At 42.2% G+C, this 18204-nt stretch overlaps 1 protein-coding gene across 1 annotated transcript in view; it reads left to right on the top strand.

The window, feature by feature from the left end:
* The window catches only part of ADGRA3 (adhesion G protein-coupled receptor A3), a gene marked incomplete in the record, with an annotated part of 1325547 nt that overhangs the window by 741443 nt on the left and 565900 nt on the right, over window positions 1-18204 (top strand). Inside the window, 1 exon segment of the mRNA XM_044062081.1 lies at window positions 16628-16788. Within this exon segment, the coding sequence (XP_043918016.1) occupies window positions 16628-16788 (161 nt within the window).

The following is an 18204-nucleotide window of genomic DNA, read 5'->3' as shown; positions in this document are numbered from 1 at the left end:
TATGTATTGCTGTTGTGTCAATCTGTGATGTTCCATAATCAGAGTTTGGTCAAAAGTGAATGTTGCTGAATTTGAACAAGGCAGGCATTGTGATTTCATGGTTAGGGTTGGGATTTAGGTTATAGTTACAGCTGAGTGTTTGGTTATTAGGTTCTTGGTTATGGTAAGGATTAAGATAAGGATCAGATATGGTGTTAAATTTATAGAGAAAGTTAGGATCAGTGTTAGTGTTACTGTTAAGAGTTATGGCTTATTGGGGGCTCTGTGCCTGTCATGGAGTAGATGGAGGAGGTATTGTGTCCCTTATGTAGTGCATGGAATAGATTGGGGACTTACTTGCAGGGGTCTTCTTTGTGCATTTTTACTATATTATTATTATTTGAAAATTTGAAACCCATACTGCCCAGAAACGTGTTCCATTATTGCTGTGACCTGACAATAGCTTTGTGTAGCCATTTGGGTGTAGTGTTTGCTGTTTGGATCACAACAGAGGAGTGTATTTTGCATTTCTTCAGGCTGACAAATGCTATATTCACTAATTGATATTAGTGTGTTACTGTGAAGTAAAAACTAAAAATAACACCTTTGTTTTTCAGAAAAAGTGATGTTTACTGTTGTGCATATTGCATGACATTACACACATTTTACAGTTGGGGGGGTGTCAGTCGTCAATAACACCAGAGTGGGCATTAGACCCGCATTTGCATGGCTGTTTACAGCTGGCATCACCAAGTAAGTGCATTTTGCGTATGAAGGTCATGATATACTGTTCTTGTAAATTAGATATTGTTTCATATGGTTAACACATGTATGTTCCCTTATTGATAAGTGCCTCCAGTAGTGGTATCATTTAGATGTTTTTTTTTCTTTTGGCATTTGGTTCACAAGATGTGTTGACATTTTCAGCCTGACAAGCTCTGAATGCAATCTTAAGTGCTTCTTGTCAACGAGCACAATACGGTTACAGCCTGAAGGATTTTCACGCCATTGCAGTGCTCCTGATGGTGGTGTTTTAAATGTATGGTCAATATACATAGGGCATTAATAGCCCCAAATCCTTCGACGTAACAGTCCTATACATCTCGTCTGAATAAGTTTTTTTTTTTTTTTTTTTTTAATTCCCACATGTTCGTGTCGCTTTTGAGGGAAGTCTTTGAATTAAAACAGAAAACTAATCATCAGAGTAATGTGATCAAATCATAGTAATACAATAATTTCTGGAGTGTTTTATGGTGTGTGGCAGCTATGTACTGAAGTCCATTACTGTGCTCATGCCAAGTACTTGGTGTGCTACTTTGTAAATCGAGATGCATTCATACCACTGGAGGTAGAATGGCATTCTTGTGTGTGTTTGTAGACAGTCATCCTATTAGAATTTCCAGTTTTTATTTATTTATTTATATGTATGTAAATGTATTTATTTGTATGTAAAGTGTCTTATGGCAGCTGACATATGGGCAAACATTCAAATCATTGGATCGGACATGTTCATTATCACATCTTGACTTAATTTCATATATGCAGTTTCCATTGAGGATCTAGCATTTATCTTCTGCTTGGTATGCTGAGTGAAGTAATACAGTAATGCTTCTTCACTGTGTTACGTCAGATGTAAAAATCCTCTATATACTCCGATAATTATGAACCTTTGTCTTCACTGGAATTATCCTCCCCCTCTACACTTGTATGCAGTAAAGTACATGTACATCAAGTTATGTATGTATGTTTGCAACAGTCCAGTAGCTAATTGCATTTTGTAGCTGATGTCTTGTCATATTGTTATGGGAAATATGATTTATTTCTGCTTGTTTCCCTGCCACAGATCATTAAGCCCCACCTTCCGTATTTAGATCTCATGTTGCTGCAATACATAATATTTGTGCAGATGTTCTTCGTTTTTCACCGTTGCAGTCATCACACTTGGGTTATCTGCCTGCAGGTAGCCCTCAGTCGACCTGAATACCAGAGACTTAGTATTTCTGCGTCTGTTGCTGTCGCTGCAGGACTGACGTCAGGTCATCAGGGGTATAAAAACAGGCAGCCGATGCCATTACATCAGTCTATCTTGCCGAGGAACCCAAAGCAGAAGAAGTTTGCAAGTGCCGGTCAGCTGCTACCTGAATTTTCATTTACGAATTTAATAATCCTGAAGTTTTCTATAGCTAAGTACCCTGTTGGGGTTCCTTTTTTCTTGCTCTAACCGATGTCAGAAAAACTTAATTGTCTTGCCTGTGGAAAGCAAATACCTCTCAGAGATTTTCATTCTTACTGCGTCACCTGTTTAGGCCCAGACCATGACGTCCCTCGCTGTTGGTTTTGTTCCTTATTTAACGACCGAACCATTCATCGTCGGACTCTGTTACTAAATTCTTTCACTCTCGATCTCCGTATTCTGAAATGGCTTCGGTAAGCCAACCAAGTACTGATATTCCAAAAAAAGTAAAGATAAAGACAGACTGCATAGGTCCAAAACTGCTGACGACGCTTCCGTTAAGCTAGTCACCAGTCCGCTGGTACTCAGTGAGGCTCTTTCGCAGCCCCTGATGCCCACTTCAGTGGATTCGCAGGCCTCTACTGAGACCCATTCGGAGACCGGTATGCTGCGAAACCCTTCTTCGACTATGGAACCTACAGTGTCTCTACCTTGGATGGGTCCGGAGCCGCTGAGCAGGCACCGGCTTCTGAGGCAGTTATTCGCTCAACCGATGTTCGACTCAAATCGATTTCTTTTTTAACCAAAGCTACCGAGTTTCTTAGGCCCAGAGTACACACTACGCCTAGAAAACAGCCGACCAAAGTGCATGCACCTGCTCCCATGCCGCAAAAACAAATGCTTAGAATGGCTGAAGACCTTATTATGCTGATTAGGGGAAGTCTGCCTTCCACTGCTAAGACAGAGTCCAGTCCCCTTCAGCTTCTATAGACCAGGAGTCCGATGACTCTGAAATTTCTGATTATGAAGACATGCCCTTATCTGCTTATGAGGATTGAGATGCAGAGGAATCCATTCCCTCTCCCTCCCTTCCAGAAGATTTTTCTTTTGGTGTAACCTTGTGTGCCTTACGAGAGCATTTCTACTGGGAATGCAAAGACTATCCTCAGTCCATAAAGAGACTCAGAGAATTTCTAGAGTTGCCTCAACACAGCCCCTAAGCAATACCCCCTGTCCTGGATGTTGTTAATGATGTTTTTATGGAATCCAGTCTTACTCCTGACACTTTACCTCCTGCCCCAAGGAAGCCAGACAGGTACTACAGAGTACCTGACACTCACAAATTTCTTTCCAAGAATCCTACTGCTGACCCAGAGATAATTTCCCAGGAGCCTAAAGGTATCATGGCTACTACAACCAAGAACCCCACCCCTTCGGACAGGGATTCCAAAGTTTTGGACAGATGGGGTAAGAAGGTATATACCTCTGCAACTCTTGCTGTTAGGGTATTGAATTGTCAGTTTCACATGCAGAAGTACCAGCAACATATTATGCAACTTATTAAACAAAAAGTGGCTACATTTTCAGACTGTGCAGAAAATAGAGAATTGTGGGAACTTATGCACTCTGCAAGCCAAGTCAGCAAGCATACTTTGCAGTGTGGCTTTGACACTCTCGAAGCATCTTGCCGAGGAGCTGTCACTGGCTCTGTACTGAGAAGACATGCTTGGCTGAAGGAGCAGACCTTGTCCAGACCATGTCAAATCAAAGTTACTAGGCACTCCTGTGAATAAGGACTGTTTGGCACCAAAGCAGAAGAGGTTCTTAAAAATATGGAAGAAAAAGCTAAGTCTATGCAGACTGTTAAAGAATTCTTACAAGTGCAACCCCCTAGATTCAGTAGGCATTGCTCTTCCAAACACTGGTCCTTTACATCCCCCTCCAGGCCTTCTCAAACCAGACCTAGGATAAACCGACCACTCAGACCATAGTCTCAGGGTACGGAGAGATCTACGCAATGGAGTGCACCCACCATTAAAGCAGGGAGTGCTAAGCCACCTCCTTATGGAAAAAGCTCACAATGACTTCTTTACTCCACTCCCCAGCCCTGCCCAATTGCTTGTGCCCCTAGGAGGAAAACTTGCCCTTCATGCAAAAAACTGGATGTCCATCACTCAGGACCAGTGGCTCCTCAACATTGTATCCCAGGGGTACAGATTTTATTTCCAGTCACTGCCAACCCCAAGCGAGTTTCCAGACCTTCCTCCAAATGAGTGGGCAGAGGCTCAAAATCAAGTACTTTCCCTACTCAATTTCAGTGCTATTCAGCCGGTTCCAGTAGACTAGAGGGGTCAAGGATTCTACTCCAGACTATTACTGGTACCCAGGAAAGAGGGCTCTTGGTGCCCAATCCTGGATCTTTCCATTCTCAACACCTTCCTGGTGGTACCAAAATTCAAAATGCTTACCCTGGAACAACTTCTTCCTATGCTAGCCAAGGATGCCTGTTTAGTCACCCTAGACTTAAAAGAAGCCTATCTGCATATCCCCATAAGAAAATCCTGCAGGAAGTATCTATGTTTCAGGGCAGGGTCTATGCATTATCTGTTCTCTGCACTTCCATTTGGCTTATCTACTCCACCCAGGGTATTCACAAAATGCCTGGCTCCAGCCATTGCATACTGCAGGCAGAGAAAAATCCAAATTTACCCATACTTGGATGACTGCCTAATTCAGGCGGACAGTCAGGAATTGCTGCTGCAGCACCTGACATTTGTGAAAAACTTTCTCACTTCCTTGGGGTTACACCATCAACAAAAATAAATCAAAACTGGTACTCAGTCAAAAGATTGTATTCCTGGGAGCAAGCTTGGACCCAACTTCCCAGCTAGCATTCCTCACCTCAGAAAAACAAGTCTATGTGACAGACTACTACAAACAAATGGCCACCAGAACTCAGCTATCTGCAAGAAAAATACTGCAAGCCCTAGGGTTCATGGCTTTATGTATACTGCTGATTCCATGTGCAAGACTGCATATGAGGAAACTCTAATGGTACTTAAAAAGTCTTTGGTGCCAACATTCTCAGGACCTGGAAACAGTCATTCCAATCATACCCTAAGGACAGAGTTCCTATGGTGGGCAGAAGCATGCAACCACAACAAGGGACTGCCATTTACTCAACCCCAAGCTACCCAGACCCTAACCACAGACTCATCAGACTATGCCTGGGGGGTACACATGGACGGAAAATGTATTCAGGGCCACTGGAGCCCAAGTCAAATTCATCTGCACATCAACCAAAAAGAGATGCTAGCTGTACAGAATGTCCTGACAGCTTTAAGATCCCTAATCTTTCCAGGACAACTGCTAATAAAAACAGACACCACCACAATTTTGTGGTACATCAACAAGCAGGGGGGAACCCATTCCTACCCACTCTGCAGGCTAGCCATGGCCCTGTGGAACACGGCCTTGGACATTCAAGTCCATCTGCAAGCTCAATTTCTGCCACCAAACAAAACTTACTGGCAGACGACTTAAGCAGAAATCTCCTAGAACCACATGAGTGGCAATTGGAGCACAGCACCTTCAACCTTCTGATTCAGAAATGGGGGACCCCAGAGGTGGATCTCTTTGCCTCCCCCTACAACCACCAGCTCAGCAAATTCCACAACAGAAATCCTCACAGCAGAGCCTGGAAAGTGGATGCCCTAGCTTTTCAGTGGGCAAATCTCTCAATCTGTGCCTTTCCCCCCTGCCCCTCCTTTCAAGAGTATTACTCAAAATAAAGCAGGACAGACCAAGGACAATTTTTATTGCCCCAGACTGGCCATGCCAGCACTGGTACCCACTCCTGTGCAGCCTGACATCGGTGCCACCCTGGCACAACAGAATCCAACCCTCCTCTCAGATACATGCCTCAGCCATTTCTGCTCATTGCAACACTGAGCCACCTCTCTTCTCGCACCTTCTTATCAAACAGTTTCTGAAAGGGGCAAACAACTTAAGGCCACCAAGGAGAGCACCCACCCCTGCTTTTGGGATCTTAACTTTATACTGGAAAAGCTCACACTTTTCCCCCCTTTGAACCTGCTGCATCAGCAGAGTTAAAATTCCTCTCTCGAAAAAAAGCCTTGCTTCTTACCATCACTTCAGCTAGAAGAGTGTCTGAGCTGCAAGCACTCATGGCTGTGGAACCCTTCATTATTTTCCTTGCTGACAGGGTTTCCCTCAGGCCTAACCCTTCCTTTATGCCAAAAGTGGTGTCCAGTGTGGCTCTCAATCAATCCATCCATTTGCCAACCTTCTTCCCTAATCCTCAAAATAAAGTGGAAAGGATCCTGCACTCCTTAGATGTACACAGACAGCTCAGATTCTACCTTGATAGGACTAAACCCTTCAGAAATTCTGACCAGTTGCTAGTCAGCTTTGCAACAAGGACAGTGGACAAGGCCATTTCAAAACAAACCATTTCCAAATGGATAGCACACTGCATCCATTTCTGCTACAAGCACCATGGGAAACCAACCCCTCAGGGGGTCAGAACACATTCCACTAGGGCCACATCTACCTCTACAGCATTTCTCAGGGCAGTCCCTACCAGTGATATCCTGGAGGCTGCTACCTGGAGTTCTGTACACACCTTCACTAAGCATTACCACCTGCCCATCTTTTCCATATCCAGGGCAGGAATTGCTACAGCAGTCCTGCAAGGGATACTAGCCAGCCCTAACTCTTCTTGACTGCCTCCACCCTTCAGCTTTGGGAATGCAGTCCTGGTTTCCCTCCCTCCAGCCCCCTGGTTCTCTCTCCTGTCTATGGCTATTACTAACCCCTTCTGGGGTATTGGTATTTACTTTTTACTGGTGGTGGTTTCCCCATCATAAACTAGCTCCCTATTTGGGGGGCTTCTGACATTTGGGGCAAGAAAAACTGATGTAATGGCGTCAGCTGCTTGTTTTTATAACCCTGACGACTTGACGTCAGTCCTGGAGTGACAGCATCCGACGCAGAAATACCAAGTCTCTGGTATTCAGACCAACTGAGACTTACCTGCAGGCAGATAACCAAAGTGTGATGACTGCAAAGGTAAATACACTCGAACGTAAACATTTATGTTAAGTGTACACAACTGTACTTTTTTAGTATTGTCATTGCTCATAATTTTATATTGAGACGGTCTTGGTATGGTTAGTAAAGTGCTATAAACAGGCCTAAATGGCTAAAGTAAAACTAAGAGAAATCCTTGTAACACATACATAATTTTAATGCAACATTGCTTAAACTAACAAATACTCCCATTTTTGGTCAGTGAAATGTTGCTTTTAAGCAGATTATCAAACCTGCTGTCATTTGCCATCCCAACTGTTTGAGTTGACAGGGCAAACCTGACAACTTCTACACCCTGCAGATGTGTGAGCAGGAAGGACTGTCTGGATTTTTTTTTTTAAGGGCTGTAGCTTTGAACACTTTTACCTCTTCTGTGCTAAAGTAAATGTAACTGGAGCAATAAGGGAGTTTACTGGTTTAAAATAAACACATCCCATGGTAAATATTACCTAGAATAACTGACTCCACTTTTAGAAACTGTCTGAAAAGCCAGTGACACACAGCACTGTCATAGTAGCTAGAGAGTCAAAAAACAAAATCTCATAGTCTGGCTGATGTCATATTAGGGGCCAAGACCCCATTCTGGGAAGGGAATAAATGCTGAAAAGCAAAACCATGTCATTGCAGTAGTTGGCATGGTGACCATTTTGGGATAGAGGAGGTATAATAAGAAACAGAAAAAGACTTGAAGCAGCGTACTTGCCTTTGGTGCTAGATGATCAGACTTCTGTGTGGGTTCTATTCCCACACCAGGAAGTTGGATTCATTTTTAAGTGGTAATTAGCTCAGAGGACTAAAACTCTGACTTTAATGAGCTGCTTCCAGTTAGAAATGTGTACAGAGTATGAATCCTTACACTTGCCCTACTGTGTGACCTTGAGCAAGTCACACAGACAGTGCTTTGAAGTATTTGAGAATTATTTGTGTTGGGCTAGACTCCTTAATGGTTTCCTTCCTGGACTGTGATCTATTAATAAAGTTAAGTTTGTTAATGTTACAGACAGTGTTGGCTACATGCCTGTTGCTTAGACAAAGTGCTGTAATAAAAATAACATATGGTAAGTAAACATTGTATATTATTTTTTTAACTTGTTTCTTTAAGCAAATTCTGTAGCTGTAGTCCTTTTAGTGCTACCTGTTATAAGCAGTGATGACATGCTTTGCTAGGTTGCTGGCTAGCTGGTACATGTTTGCAGATTTGGACAAATTTAACATTACTTAGCAGCGGTTAAGTATAGATTGAGATCAATGCAGTGCATGTAAAAAGAAAATTATAGCCCTTAAGGTTTCCACTAAAATTTGCTTTGTGAATCACAAGCTCTGGAATTTAGCTGACACGGTTTTACTTACAAGACCATGTCCCCAGGCTCAAAACAAATTTTTATGTTGGTAGAAGCATTTCACAGCATGTCAAGTGGTGGGATAGCCAAAGAAAATATAACGTTTACCTGTACAAAAATGCTGAACAATATTTCACCCATCAGCAAACAACTGTAGTTTGTTTACACAAAGAAAAACACTTTTAAACCTTGACATTTTCCCATGTTGATGCCACTGAGTATAAACAATGAACATTAACCTCAGTGGCATCAGCATAGGGAAAACAATTGTGTTGCTTGTAGAATCCAATGAATCACCACACTTGTGAAGGTGTGCCCATTTAAGTCTATGGAACACTTCATACTATCCCTAAGGGAATGTCACCAAGGAATAGACCAAGTTTATTTGGGATGTGGTTTAATAAAATGTTTGTGAAGCTTTTTATTAAAGTGTGGCCCATAAATCTAAACAACAAGATGGAAATGCATCCAATCACTTGATTCTCCAGATGCTGGACTTCTAAATCAATATCTATATCTGTATCAATATCGGTATCTATAAGCATCAGGAAATCACCTTAAATAAAAGGCCAAATAAGCATGGGATAATTTCCTTAATGTTTCTGAAATGATTTATGGTGTGATGTTCTTCGTGTTTCACTGTTGCAGTAATTACATTTGGGTAATCTGCTGGCAGGTTGCCCTCAGGCGGCCTGATTAACAAAGTCTTGGGTCCTGCATTGGCTGCTGTCCCTTCTTCCATGACGTCAGGTCATCAGGGGTATAAAACTTGCAGCTGATGCCATTACATCAGTCTTTCTTGCCGTGCGGTGCCCGAAGCAGAAGCAGTTCGCAAGTGCCAGTCGGCCGACTCCTGAAATTTTTGTTTTCGAGTTTCAGAACCAAAGTCTTCAACTAAAAGCTAAGTACCCCGTTGGGGAAACTTTTTCTTGCTCCTTACCGATGTCAGTAAAAGTTAATAGTTATCTAAATCAATATCTATATCTGTATCAATATCGGTATCTACAAGCATCAGGAAATCACTTTAAATAAAAGGCCAAATAAGCGTTGGATAATTTCCTTAATGTTTCTGAAATGATTTATGGTGTGTTTTCATTAGTGTTTCAGACGAGGTATATAACATTCATCCTTGAACTGTGGTGTTAGCGGCATGCATTTATAATAACTTCCTGTAGCTATGAGAGGTTATTCTCCCATCTTTGTTTAGCTGCTGCTTGCTTCAATTTAGAAATGTTATTTCACTTCATTTTTGAAGGAAACTATAACACATCAGCGTTGAGTGCATATTTTGATGCACCTTTTATTCCTAAGAACAGATCCTTTACGTTCCAGTGTAGGACATCCCGTCTCTTTTCCTTTTTATATAATAGTCTGTACTGAGCATGTCTTTCTCTCTCTTGCTGTATTTTGTTTATAGTTCTTCCACTCTCCCCTTGTATTTTTTGTAACTTGGAAGGACTGCATTGTGTACTGCTAGCTGTTCTCACTTTCTGAATCCAGTAGAAGTGCTATATTGTCAGTCATATTTACTTTTTGTTACTGCTTTGTATTTCTGGTCAAGAAATCTGATTCTGATTAGGCTGCTAATTGTACTTTTTACATGGCTAATTCTCTCACTGTTTGAACTAAGGCTTGTTTTGATCTTCAGGTTTAAGACTTGCAGAATTTGATACACTACGAATTCAAGTACCTATGCAGATAGCTCAAGGACATTTGATCAGACAGCATCTTTGGATGTCTAGCACCGCTGAGGACTCTGTCCTGAGGCCTCTGCTAACCTCCAACTTTGTATGTTTTTTTAACTGTTCTTACATTTCTTACATTCTAACTTCCCCAACATAAATTGAATTTACCATTTTTTTTTATTTTAAACTAGATAATTTGACACCTTTACACAAACTAGATCATTTGGCATGTGTGCAATTTTTGTGATACTAAGATGAAGGAAAAAATAGTAATTCTCATTCACACAGGTAATTGAGTCTAAACACCAAGAAAGGAAGATGTGGAAAAATGTGTCCCTTCATCCTTCAAAAAAGGAGCAGGGTAGAGAAATTGCCCTCAACACTCTATTTAATAGACTATAAAGTCTTTTTATTGTAGGAAACGGGCACATTTAATGTATTCCAATATCTAAGACTATGGGTAACTTATGGGTAAGTCTTCTAAAGCGAAATACCCCATTGGGGATCCTTTTTTCTTGCACTAACCAATTCAGAAAAAGTTAACAATTGTCTCACCTGTGGAAAGCAGATAGCACACCGAGACTTTCATTCTTACTGTGACACTTGTTTAGGCCCAGACCACGACATCCCCTACTGTCGCTTCTGTGCTTTGTTCAACTCCAGAACTATCCGTCAGGCCCTTATTGTAGCTAGATATTTTCTCTTACAGTCCTCGAACTCCGATATGGCTTCGGTAAGCCATCTGACAGCAGATCTTCCGAAAAAAAAACGTAAAGATAGACAAAGACAGACCGCACAGGTCCAAACCTACCAACGACGTTTCTGTTAAGCTAGTTGTCAGTTCTCTGGTCCTCAGTAAGGCACTTTCACAGCCCCTGATGCCCGCTTCTGTGGATTCTCAGGCCACTACCGAGACCCTTTCAGAGTCCGGTATGCACAAAACTCTTCTTCGACTAAGGATCCTGCAGTCGTCTCTACCTTGGATGGGTCCGGAGTCGCTGAGCAGGTACTGGCTTCCGAGGAAGTCCTTTGTACTGCCAATTCTTGACACAAACCAATGTCCTATAGGTTCATAGGTAGGTACTAGGCTATCAGCCCAAGGGCCTATGTAAGTCTACTACTGTTCTTTCAAAACTACTGAGTTTCTTAGGCCTAGGAACCACACCCAAGAAACCGAAGACCCAATCTCAGGCACCCGCTTCCTTGCCTCAGTCTCAAATGCTTAAAATGGCAGAAGACCTTATCATGCTGATCAGGGGAAGCCAAGCTACCCCCTCCAAAAAGAAAAGAGATCTGTCCCCTGTAGTTTTGTCTGAACAGGAGTCAGATGTCTCTGATGCATCTGAATATGAAGACATGCAACCCCCCTCTACTTATGAGGATTCTGATGCAGAGGATTCCATCCCTTCTGCCTCTCCCCCAGAGGATTTTTCCTTTGAGGAAACCCTTCATACCTTAAGGGAGCATTTCCAATGAGGGAGTCAGGACTACCCTCAGTCTAAAAAGAGACTGTGGGAAGTCTTGGATCTTCCACAGCACAGACGCTTGGCCATCCCCCCAGTCCTGGATGTTGTGAAGGATGTTTTTCTGGAATCTCCTCACACCCTCCCTCCTGCACCCAGAAAACCTTTTGCAGCCCCTGATACCTGCTACCTTCAAGTCGCAGGTCTCTACCAACACCCATGTGGAGTCCGGCATGCCACAAGATACTCAAGGTATTGGACCAACGGATGTATCTCCCTCGGATGGGTCCAGAGCCGCTGAGCAGGCACCGGCTTCTGAGGGTGTATTCAGACCTCAACATTTTTATATCAAACTGACGAAAGCTGCAAAACCAAAGGCAAAGACACCTTCTAAAACTAGAAAACTGATGCCTGAGCCACGTGCACAGGCCTCTATGCTTAAAAAAACAGATGATCAAAATGGCTGAAGACCTTATTACCTTGATCAGGGGTACCCATCCCCCTCAAGATAAGAGGCCTAGGCAAGACACTGACTATGAATCTTCAGATCAGGTTTCTATTTCTTCTGATTCCTCTTCTGATCAGGAATTATCTTTACCTCCCTATGAGGATTCTGATGCTGAGGAGTCTATTCCATCTGCATCTCCTCCTGAGGATTATTCATTTGGAGAAACCTTGCATACTTTGAGGGAGCATTTTCACTGGGAGAGTCAAGACTTCTCAGAATCAAAGAAGAGGCTCAGGGATTTCCTCCTTCTCCCTCAGCACAAGCCTTTAGCCATTCCCCCTGTTTTAGACATTGTGGATGATGTGTTTTCTGAGTCAAGCCTGACCCCTGACTCCTTACCTCCGGCTCCCAGTCAGCCTGACAGATATTACAGGGTCCCTGACTCTCATAAATTTTTATTTAGAAACCCTGCTGCAGATCCTGAAACTATTTCACAGGGTCCAAAGGGAGTTAAGGCCTCAACAGCAAAAACCCTACCCCATCCGACAGAGATTCAAGAGCACTGGACAGATGGGGAAAAAAGGTTTATACATCTGCAACCAGGGCCTTAAACTGTCAATTTCATATGCTTAAGTACCAACAACATGTTATGGGATTGCTGAAACAGAAAATGCATGCAGAATTATTGCATGCAGCTGAACAAGTTGGAAAGCATACTTTGCAATGTGGTTTTGATTCTTTAGAGGCCTCCTGCAGGGCCACAGTTACTGGATCTGTGATTAGGAGACTTGCCTGGTTAAAAGAACAAAATTTGCCTGATCATGTTAAAGCTAAATTGCTAGATTCACCTTTACAGAATGACTCTCTGTTTGGTATTAAGGCAGAAGAGGTAAAGATTTCTTACAAGTGCAGCCACCTAGATTCAGTAGACACTGGCCTACAAAAAAATTGGTCCTTTTCTGTGTCAGAGCTCAAAGGGGCAAATCCAGATGCCCTAAGGGTTCCAGGTACCAGGCTCAAGACTCACAGGTCAAAGCAATGGGGCACATCCACCTCCAAATCTGGAGGAGATAAAGCACAAACCTACAGAAAGCAATCCCAATGACTTCCCTCTACCTACACCAAGCACGTATCTATTGGCAGCACCCATAGGGGGAAAAGTAGCACTTTTTGCTCAAAATTGGCAATTAACAACCCAGGACAAGTGGATACTAAACATCGTATCACAAGGATACAGATTCCATTTCCACACTCTGCCAATGACAAATGGTTGGTCAGATCTGCCAAACAAACAATTGGCAGAGGCACAGAAACCGGTTACGTTCCTCATGGATATGGGGGCCATTCAGACAGTACCAGAACAGGAAAAAAGACAAGGTTTTTACTCAAGACCGTTCCTGGTACCCAGAAAGGACAAGGCCTGGCGGCCAATACTGGATTTATCGATTTTGAACTCATACCTGGACATTCCAAAATTCAAAATGCTCACTTTGCAACAGCTTCTGCCCATGCTGGGCAAGAATGCTTGGCTGGTGACTTTAGACCTAAAAGAGGCATACCTGCATGTCCCAATAAGACAGTCGTGCAGAAGATATCTCAGATTCAAGGCTGGCTTAAAGCATTACCAATTCTCTACACTGCCCTTTGGCTTATCTACTGCGCCCAGGGTCTTTAGAAAGTGCCTGGCACCAGTAATTGCATTTTGCAGACAAAGAAGTATTCAAATATATCCTTAATTGGACAACTGTCTCATTCAAGCAGAGAAAAAGGACACTCTTCTACGACACCTGGCATTTCTGAAAAGGTTTCTAACATGCCTAGGGTACACAATAAATGAAAATAAATCACAACTGGTACCCTCTCAAAAGATAACATTCCTGGGTGCAAGCTTGAATACAACTGAGCCACCAATCTTTTATCATCCTTTACTAAAGCAGTATCTTAGCGGAGCCAAAAACTTAAGGCCTCCTAGAAGATCACCCTTACCTGCATCGGACCTCAATTATGTGCTGGAAAAGCTCACTCTGCCTCCATTTGAACCAGCTGCTACCGCTGATATAAAGTTCTTATCATGGAAGACAGCACTGCTGCTAGCAATTACTTCAGCAAGAAGAGTTTCAGAGCTACAGGCCCTCATGGCTGTAGAGCCTTTTATCATATTTTACCCAGACAGGGTGTCTCTGAGGACAAATCCTACTTTTATGCCTAAGGTCATTTCCAGTGTGGCTGTTAACCAAACAATTCATTTGCCAACTTTTTATCCAAATCCGCAGAACAAAGGGGAGAGAATTCTGCATTCTTTGGACGTACACAGACAACTAAAATTCTACTTGAGCAGGACTAAAGCTCTAAGGAAAACTGAGCAATTACTAGTGTCATATGCTGCAGGATTAGAAGGAAAGGCTATTTCAAAGCAGAAAATTTCAAAGTGGATAAGCCATTTCATCCGTTTCTGCTACTTATACCATGGCAAACCTGTGCCCAAGGACATTAGGTCTCACTCCACCAGAGCTACAGCTACTTCAGCAGCCTTTCTCAGAGGAGTACCAACCAAGGACATTCTAGAGGCTGCTACTTGGAGTACTGTTCACACCTTTACAAAGCATTACCATTTGCCTCTCTACTCTTAAGTCCAGGGCAGGCTTTGCCACTGCAGTGCTGCAGGGCCTTATAGCCTCACCTAATGCTTTTTAGCTCCAGCCTTCCAACCATAGCTTTGGGATTCCACCCAAATGTAATGACTGTAACAGTGAAACATGAAGAACATAGTACAGTTGTGTACACTTGCCATAAATTTAGATGTTCGAGTGTATTCAGTGTTGTGGTCCAGGTTACCTGCCCGCCGTCCCCCTTTCATTCTGGAGTTTATCTTTCCTTCTCTATCTTCTACAACCTATGTGGTGTATTTGCTTGTAGATGAAGGTAAACTTTATATTGATGCATGTATATATATAACTATTTATAATATTGCTACCTTTTTGGGGGCACCTGACATCGGGGGCAGGAAAAACTAAAGAAAATGGCATCGGCTGCATGTTTTATACCCCTGATGTCATGGAAGAGAAGACAGCAACTGACGCAGGACCCAAGACTTTGGAATTCAGGCCGACTGAGGGCAGCCTGCCAGCAGATTACCCAAATGTAATGACTGCAACAGTGAATACACTCAAACATCTACATTTATGGTAAGTGTACACAACTGTACTTTTCCTTGACTGCCTCCACCCATTTCCTTAGCTTTGGGAATCAACCCAAATGTGATTACTGCAACAGTGTAACACGAAGAACATAGTACAGTTGTGTACACTTACCATAAATGTAGATGTTCAAGTGTATTCACTGTTGCAGTCCTGGTTTCCCTCCCTCCATCCCCTTTTTTCTTCTTTCCTTACAAGTGACATATTGGTATTTACTTCCTACTGGTGGGGTTCTTCCACCAGAACCTGTCTCCTACTTGGAGGCTCCTGACAGGTTAGGGTAAGAGAAACTGATGTAATGGCGCCAGCTGCTTTACTTTATATACTACTGACGTCAGTCCTGAAGCGACAGCAACAGACGCAGAAATACTAAGCCTCTGGTATTCGGGCTGGCCGAGGGCTACTCTGGCAAGGATAACAAAAATGTGATGACCGCAACAGTGAATACACTCGAACATCTACATTTATGGTAAGTGTATACAACTGTACTTTTGCAAATTCTCATTACTTAGCATGTGCTCACAAATGCACACTTTGTCTTTGAGTAGTTGCCTGTAATCTTCCTTGAATGCATATTGCAAAACAAAAAAAAACAAAAGTAAGATGTACCTCATGGGCCCTTCTGGTGAAAGTTTGTTTGCATGCTTACTGTGTGCAGCCTTGTGTTGTACTGCTTTTGTATGACTAGTATGCTTCTGTATTGTAGACGTCTGTTTTCTGTTGTATCAGTTTGTTGTCCACCTTACATTGGCTTGTTTTGTTATTGATTTCCATCTATGTCATGGGGAGGGGGGGTCTGCATCCTGCCTTGTTGCAGCAGAGATTTATTCCTGACTAAGTTATGCCATCTTTCCATGACATATATTTTTTTTAAATTGTGTTATGTGATGCCCCTCTCCTTTCTCTTTGTGATTTTTTTGTTAGCTGATTTAACTGGGGTCTCAAGTTTCTCACTTTCCCTACTGTCACTGAATTCCATTTTATAATAGCTGTTTAGCAAGGACATCAGTTCTACATCTTTCCCATGTCTTAAAATTTTACAGGGAGCTTACAACTTTAGTCTACATCATAGATTACTCAGGATTATTGAATTCTTTACCCCTTTTCCCTCAGTTTTTAGTTTCTATTTTGTATCCATATAACCTGTGGACTACTTTTGCATGTCTTTGAACATAACCTATAGTTACAGTAAATTGTGTTAAAATAACGTGCGTGTCTTAAACTGGTAGCAGTTGCATCTTAAATTGTCTTGTAATCCTTTGTGAACCTTTTGGTGAAGTTTGGTACATACAGGTGGCCAGTAATTACTAATCTAAGAAACTGAACTTCATTCCAAAGCTTCTTGTCCTATACCCCTAAAGGTTACCAAACTGTTAGAATGATATGGCTAAATTGTTGCTTAATTGCCATTCATATTCTTTTGTTTAAATAGCTCATTTTTTGTTGTAGCGAATTCCAGACTGATTACCTTCTGTGTGACTGCAACTTACTGTGGTTGCCTCGATGGATCAAAGAAAAAAACATTACTGTACGGGAAACCAGATGTGCCTATCCCACCTCTTTACAAGGACAGTTGGTGGCAGATGTCAAACTGGAACTTCTGACATGTGGTGAGTATTTTAAGTAATCGCATTCATAGTAGCAAGCATTGGGTTTCCTGAAGAAATAATATTCTTACTTTGAGCTTTTGAAGGGTGTTTCTGTCAGTTTTCTCAGTGGTATTTGGATATGTCAGTTAACATTTTTTGCAGTTTTGCGAGTATTTTTATCTCTTGCCAAACTGAGTGGTGGCATCAACCACAAGTGACTTAAGATCACTTGGTGAATCTTATCACTCTGTCCTCTTGGGACCATCTCATGTTGGGGTGTATTCCTGAATGTGATTTTGTTGTTGGTTGGGTTTGATCTCTCCAGAAAAGAAAGTCTTAGGTGTACTGAGCCATCCTGTTGTCTTCTTGGTGAGTCATATTAATGCAATAACAGAAGAACTGCTATGTAAAGAGCAGTTAACTCAGTTGTCAATATGTATGACAAATCTTCCTGGGACACTGGGAAATTGGAGACCTGCTGTAACTATGTTTAGCTGGCTGCTGTTGCATTCTTCAGCTGAAGACTGAAGCGTCTTTTAATGTCCAGTGGTGACTTTTTCTATGTTTTTTGCTCCTGTGCCTGCTGACCTTCAAGCCTCTAAGTGGCTTTGAGCCCCTTCGATCCCCTGTGTTTGGTTACCCACAGAACCATGGAGGTGAGAGCCATTCAGAGAAGCCTTCATTTAGGCAGCCATGAGGGTTTCTTATGTCTATGCAGGCATCACATTTAATGAGGTCATTTGAATGGCCTAACCACCATTCCCTTAGTGTGTGGGCAAGCTGCCTATGTAACCACAGAGATGCAAAATGTGTTCCACTAATGATGGCTACCACCAGCCTTGCTTGGTGTGCCAAAAGCCCAACCCTGCAGTATGCCTGTTCAGTACCACCCTTTCCTCACAGGTCCTCATTCTTCCTCCCCTAGATGGACAGGCCAGTCTACTGCTGCCAACTGTCTCATGACCAGAATTGGGTCACATTGGCAGTAATCAGGATTTGATCCCCCCATGGCACTGGAGCTGGTCGTATGGTCGGTAATTTGATAGATACACTCTGTGAACCAGATTGTTCCTCTTTGTGTCAGATTTAATTTCTAGACGAGAGTTATATTTTATCAGACTTAAAAAGTAAGTGACAGCAAATTAGACTTGACAAGAGACAACAGGCAGATACTTTAAAAATATGGACACACTGCTTACTGTGATGTACTACTTTTTCTTCTACTAGTTAATTTCATTTTGAAATGCATGGAAGTGAAGACCTATGCACTTTCATTTAAAATGTATGCACCCTTCTATGATCTATATTCAAAGCCATTGGACTGGTTAACATTATTTGGAGATCAGTTTTTTTTTTATTATTTATTACTAAGGTAGAAGAGTGATTCAACATGAACCAATTTCAGTCTTTTTATTGACTAAAGGAGTAGATGCGAGT

The sequence above is a fragment of the Protopterus annectens genome, chromosome 2.part1 (genome assembly GCF_019279795.1).
Source record: "Protopterus annectens isolate FY-2018-M chromosome 2.part1, PAN1.0, whole genome shotgun sequence".
Lineage (NCBI taxonomy): Eukaryota > Metazoa > Chordata > Ceratodontiformes > Protopteridae > Protopterus > Protopterus annectens.
Note: the sequence above shows the minus strand (reverse complement) of the source record. Positions and strands in the feature narration are given on the sequence as shown.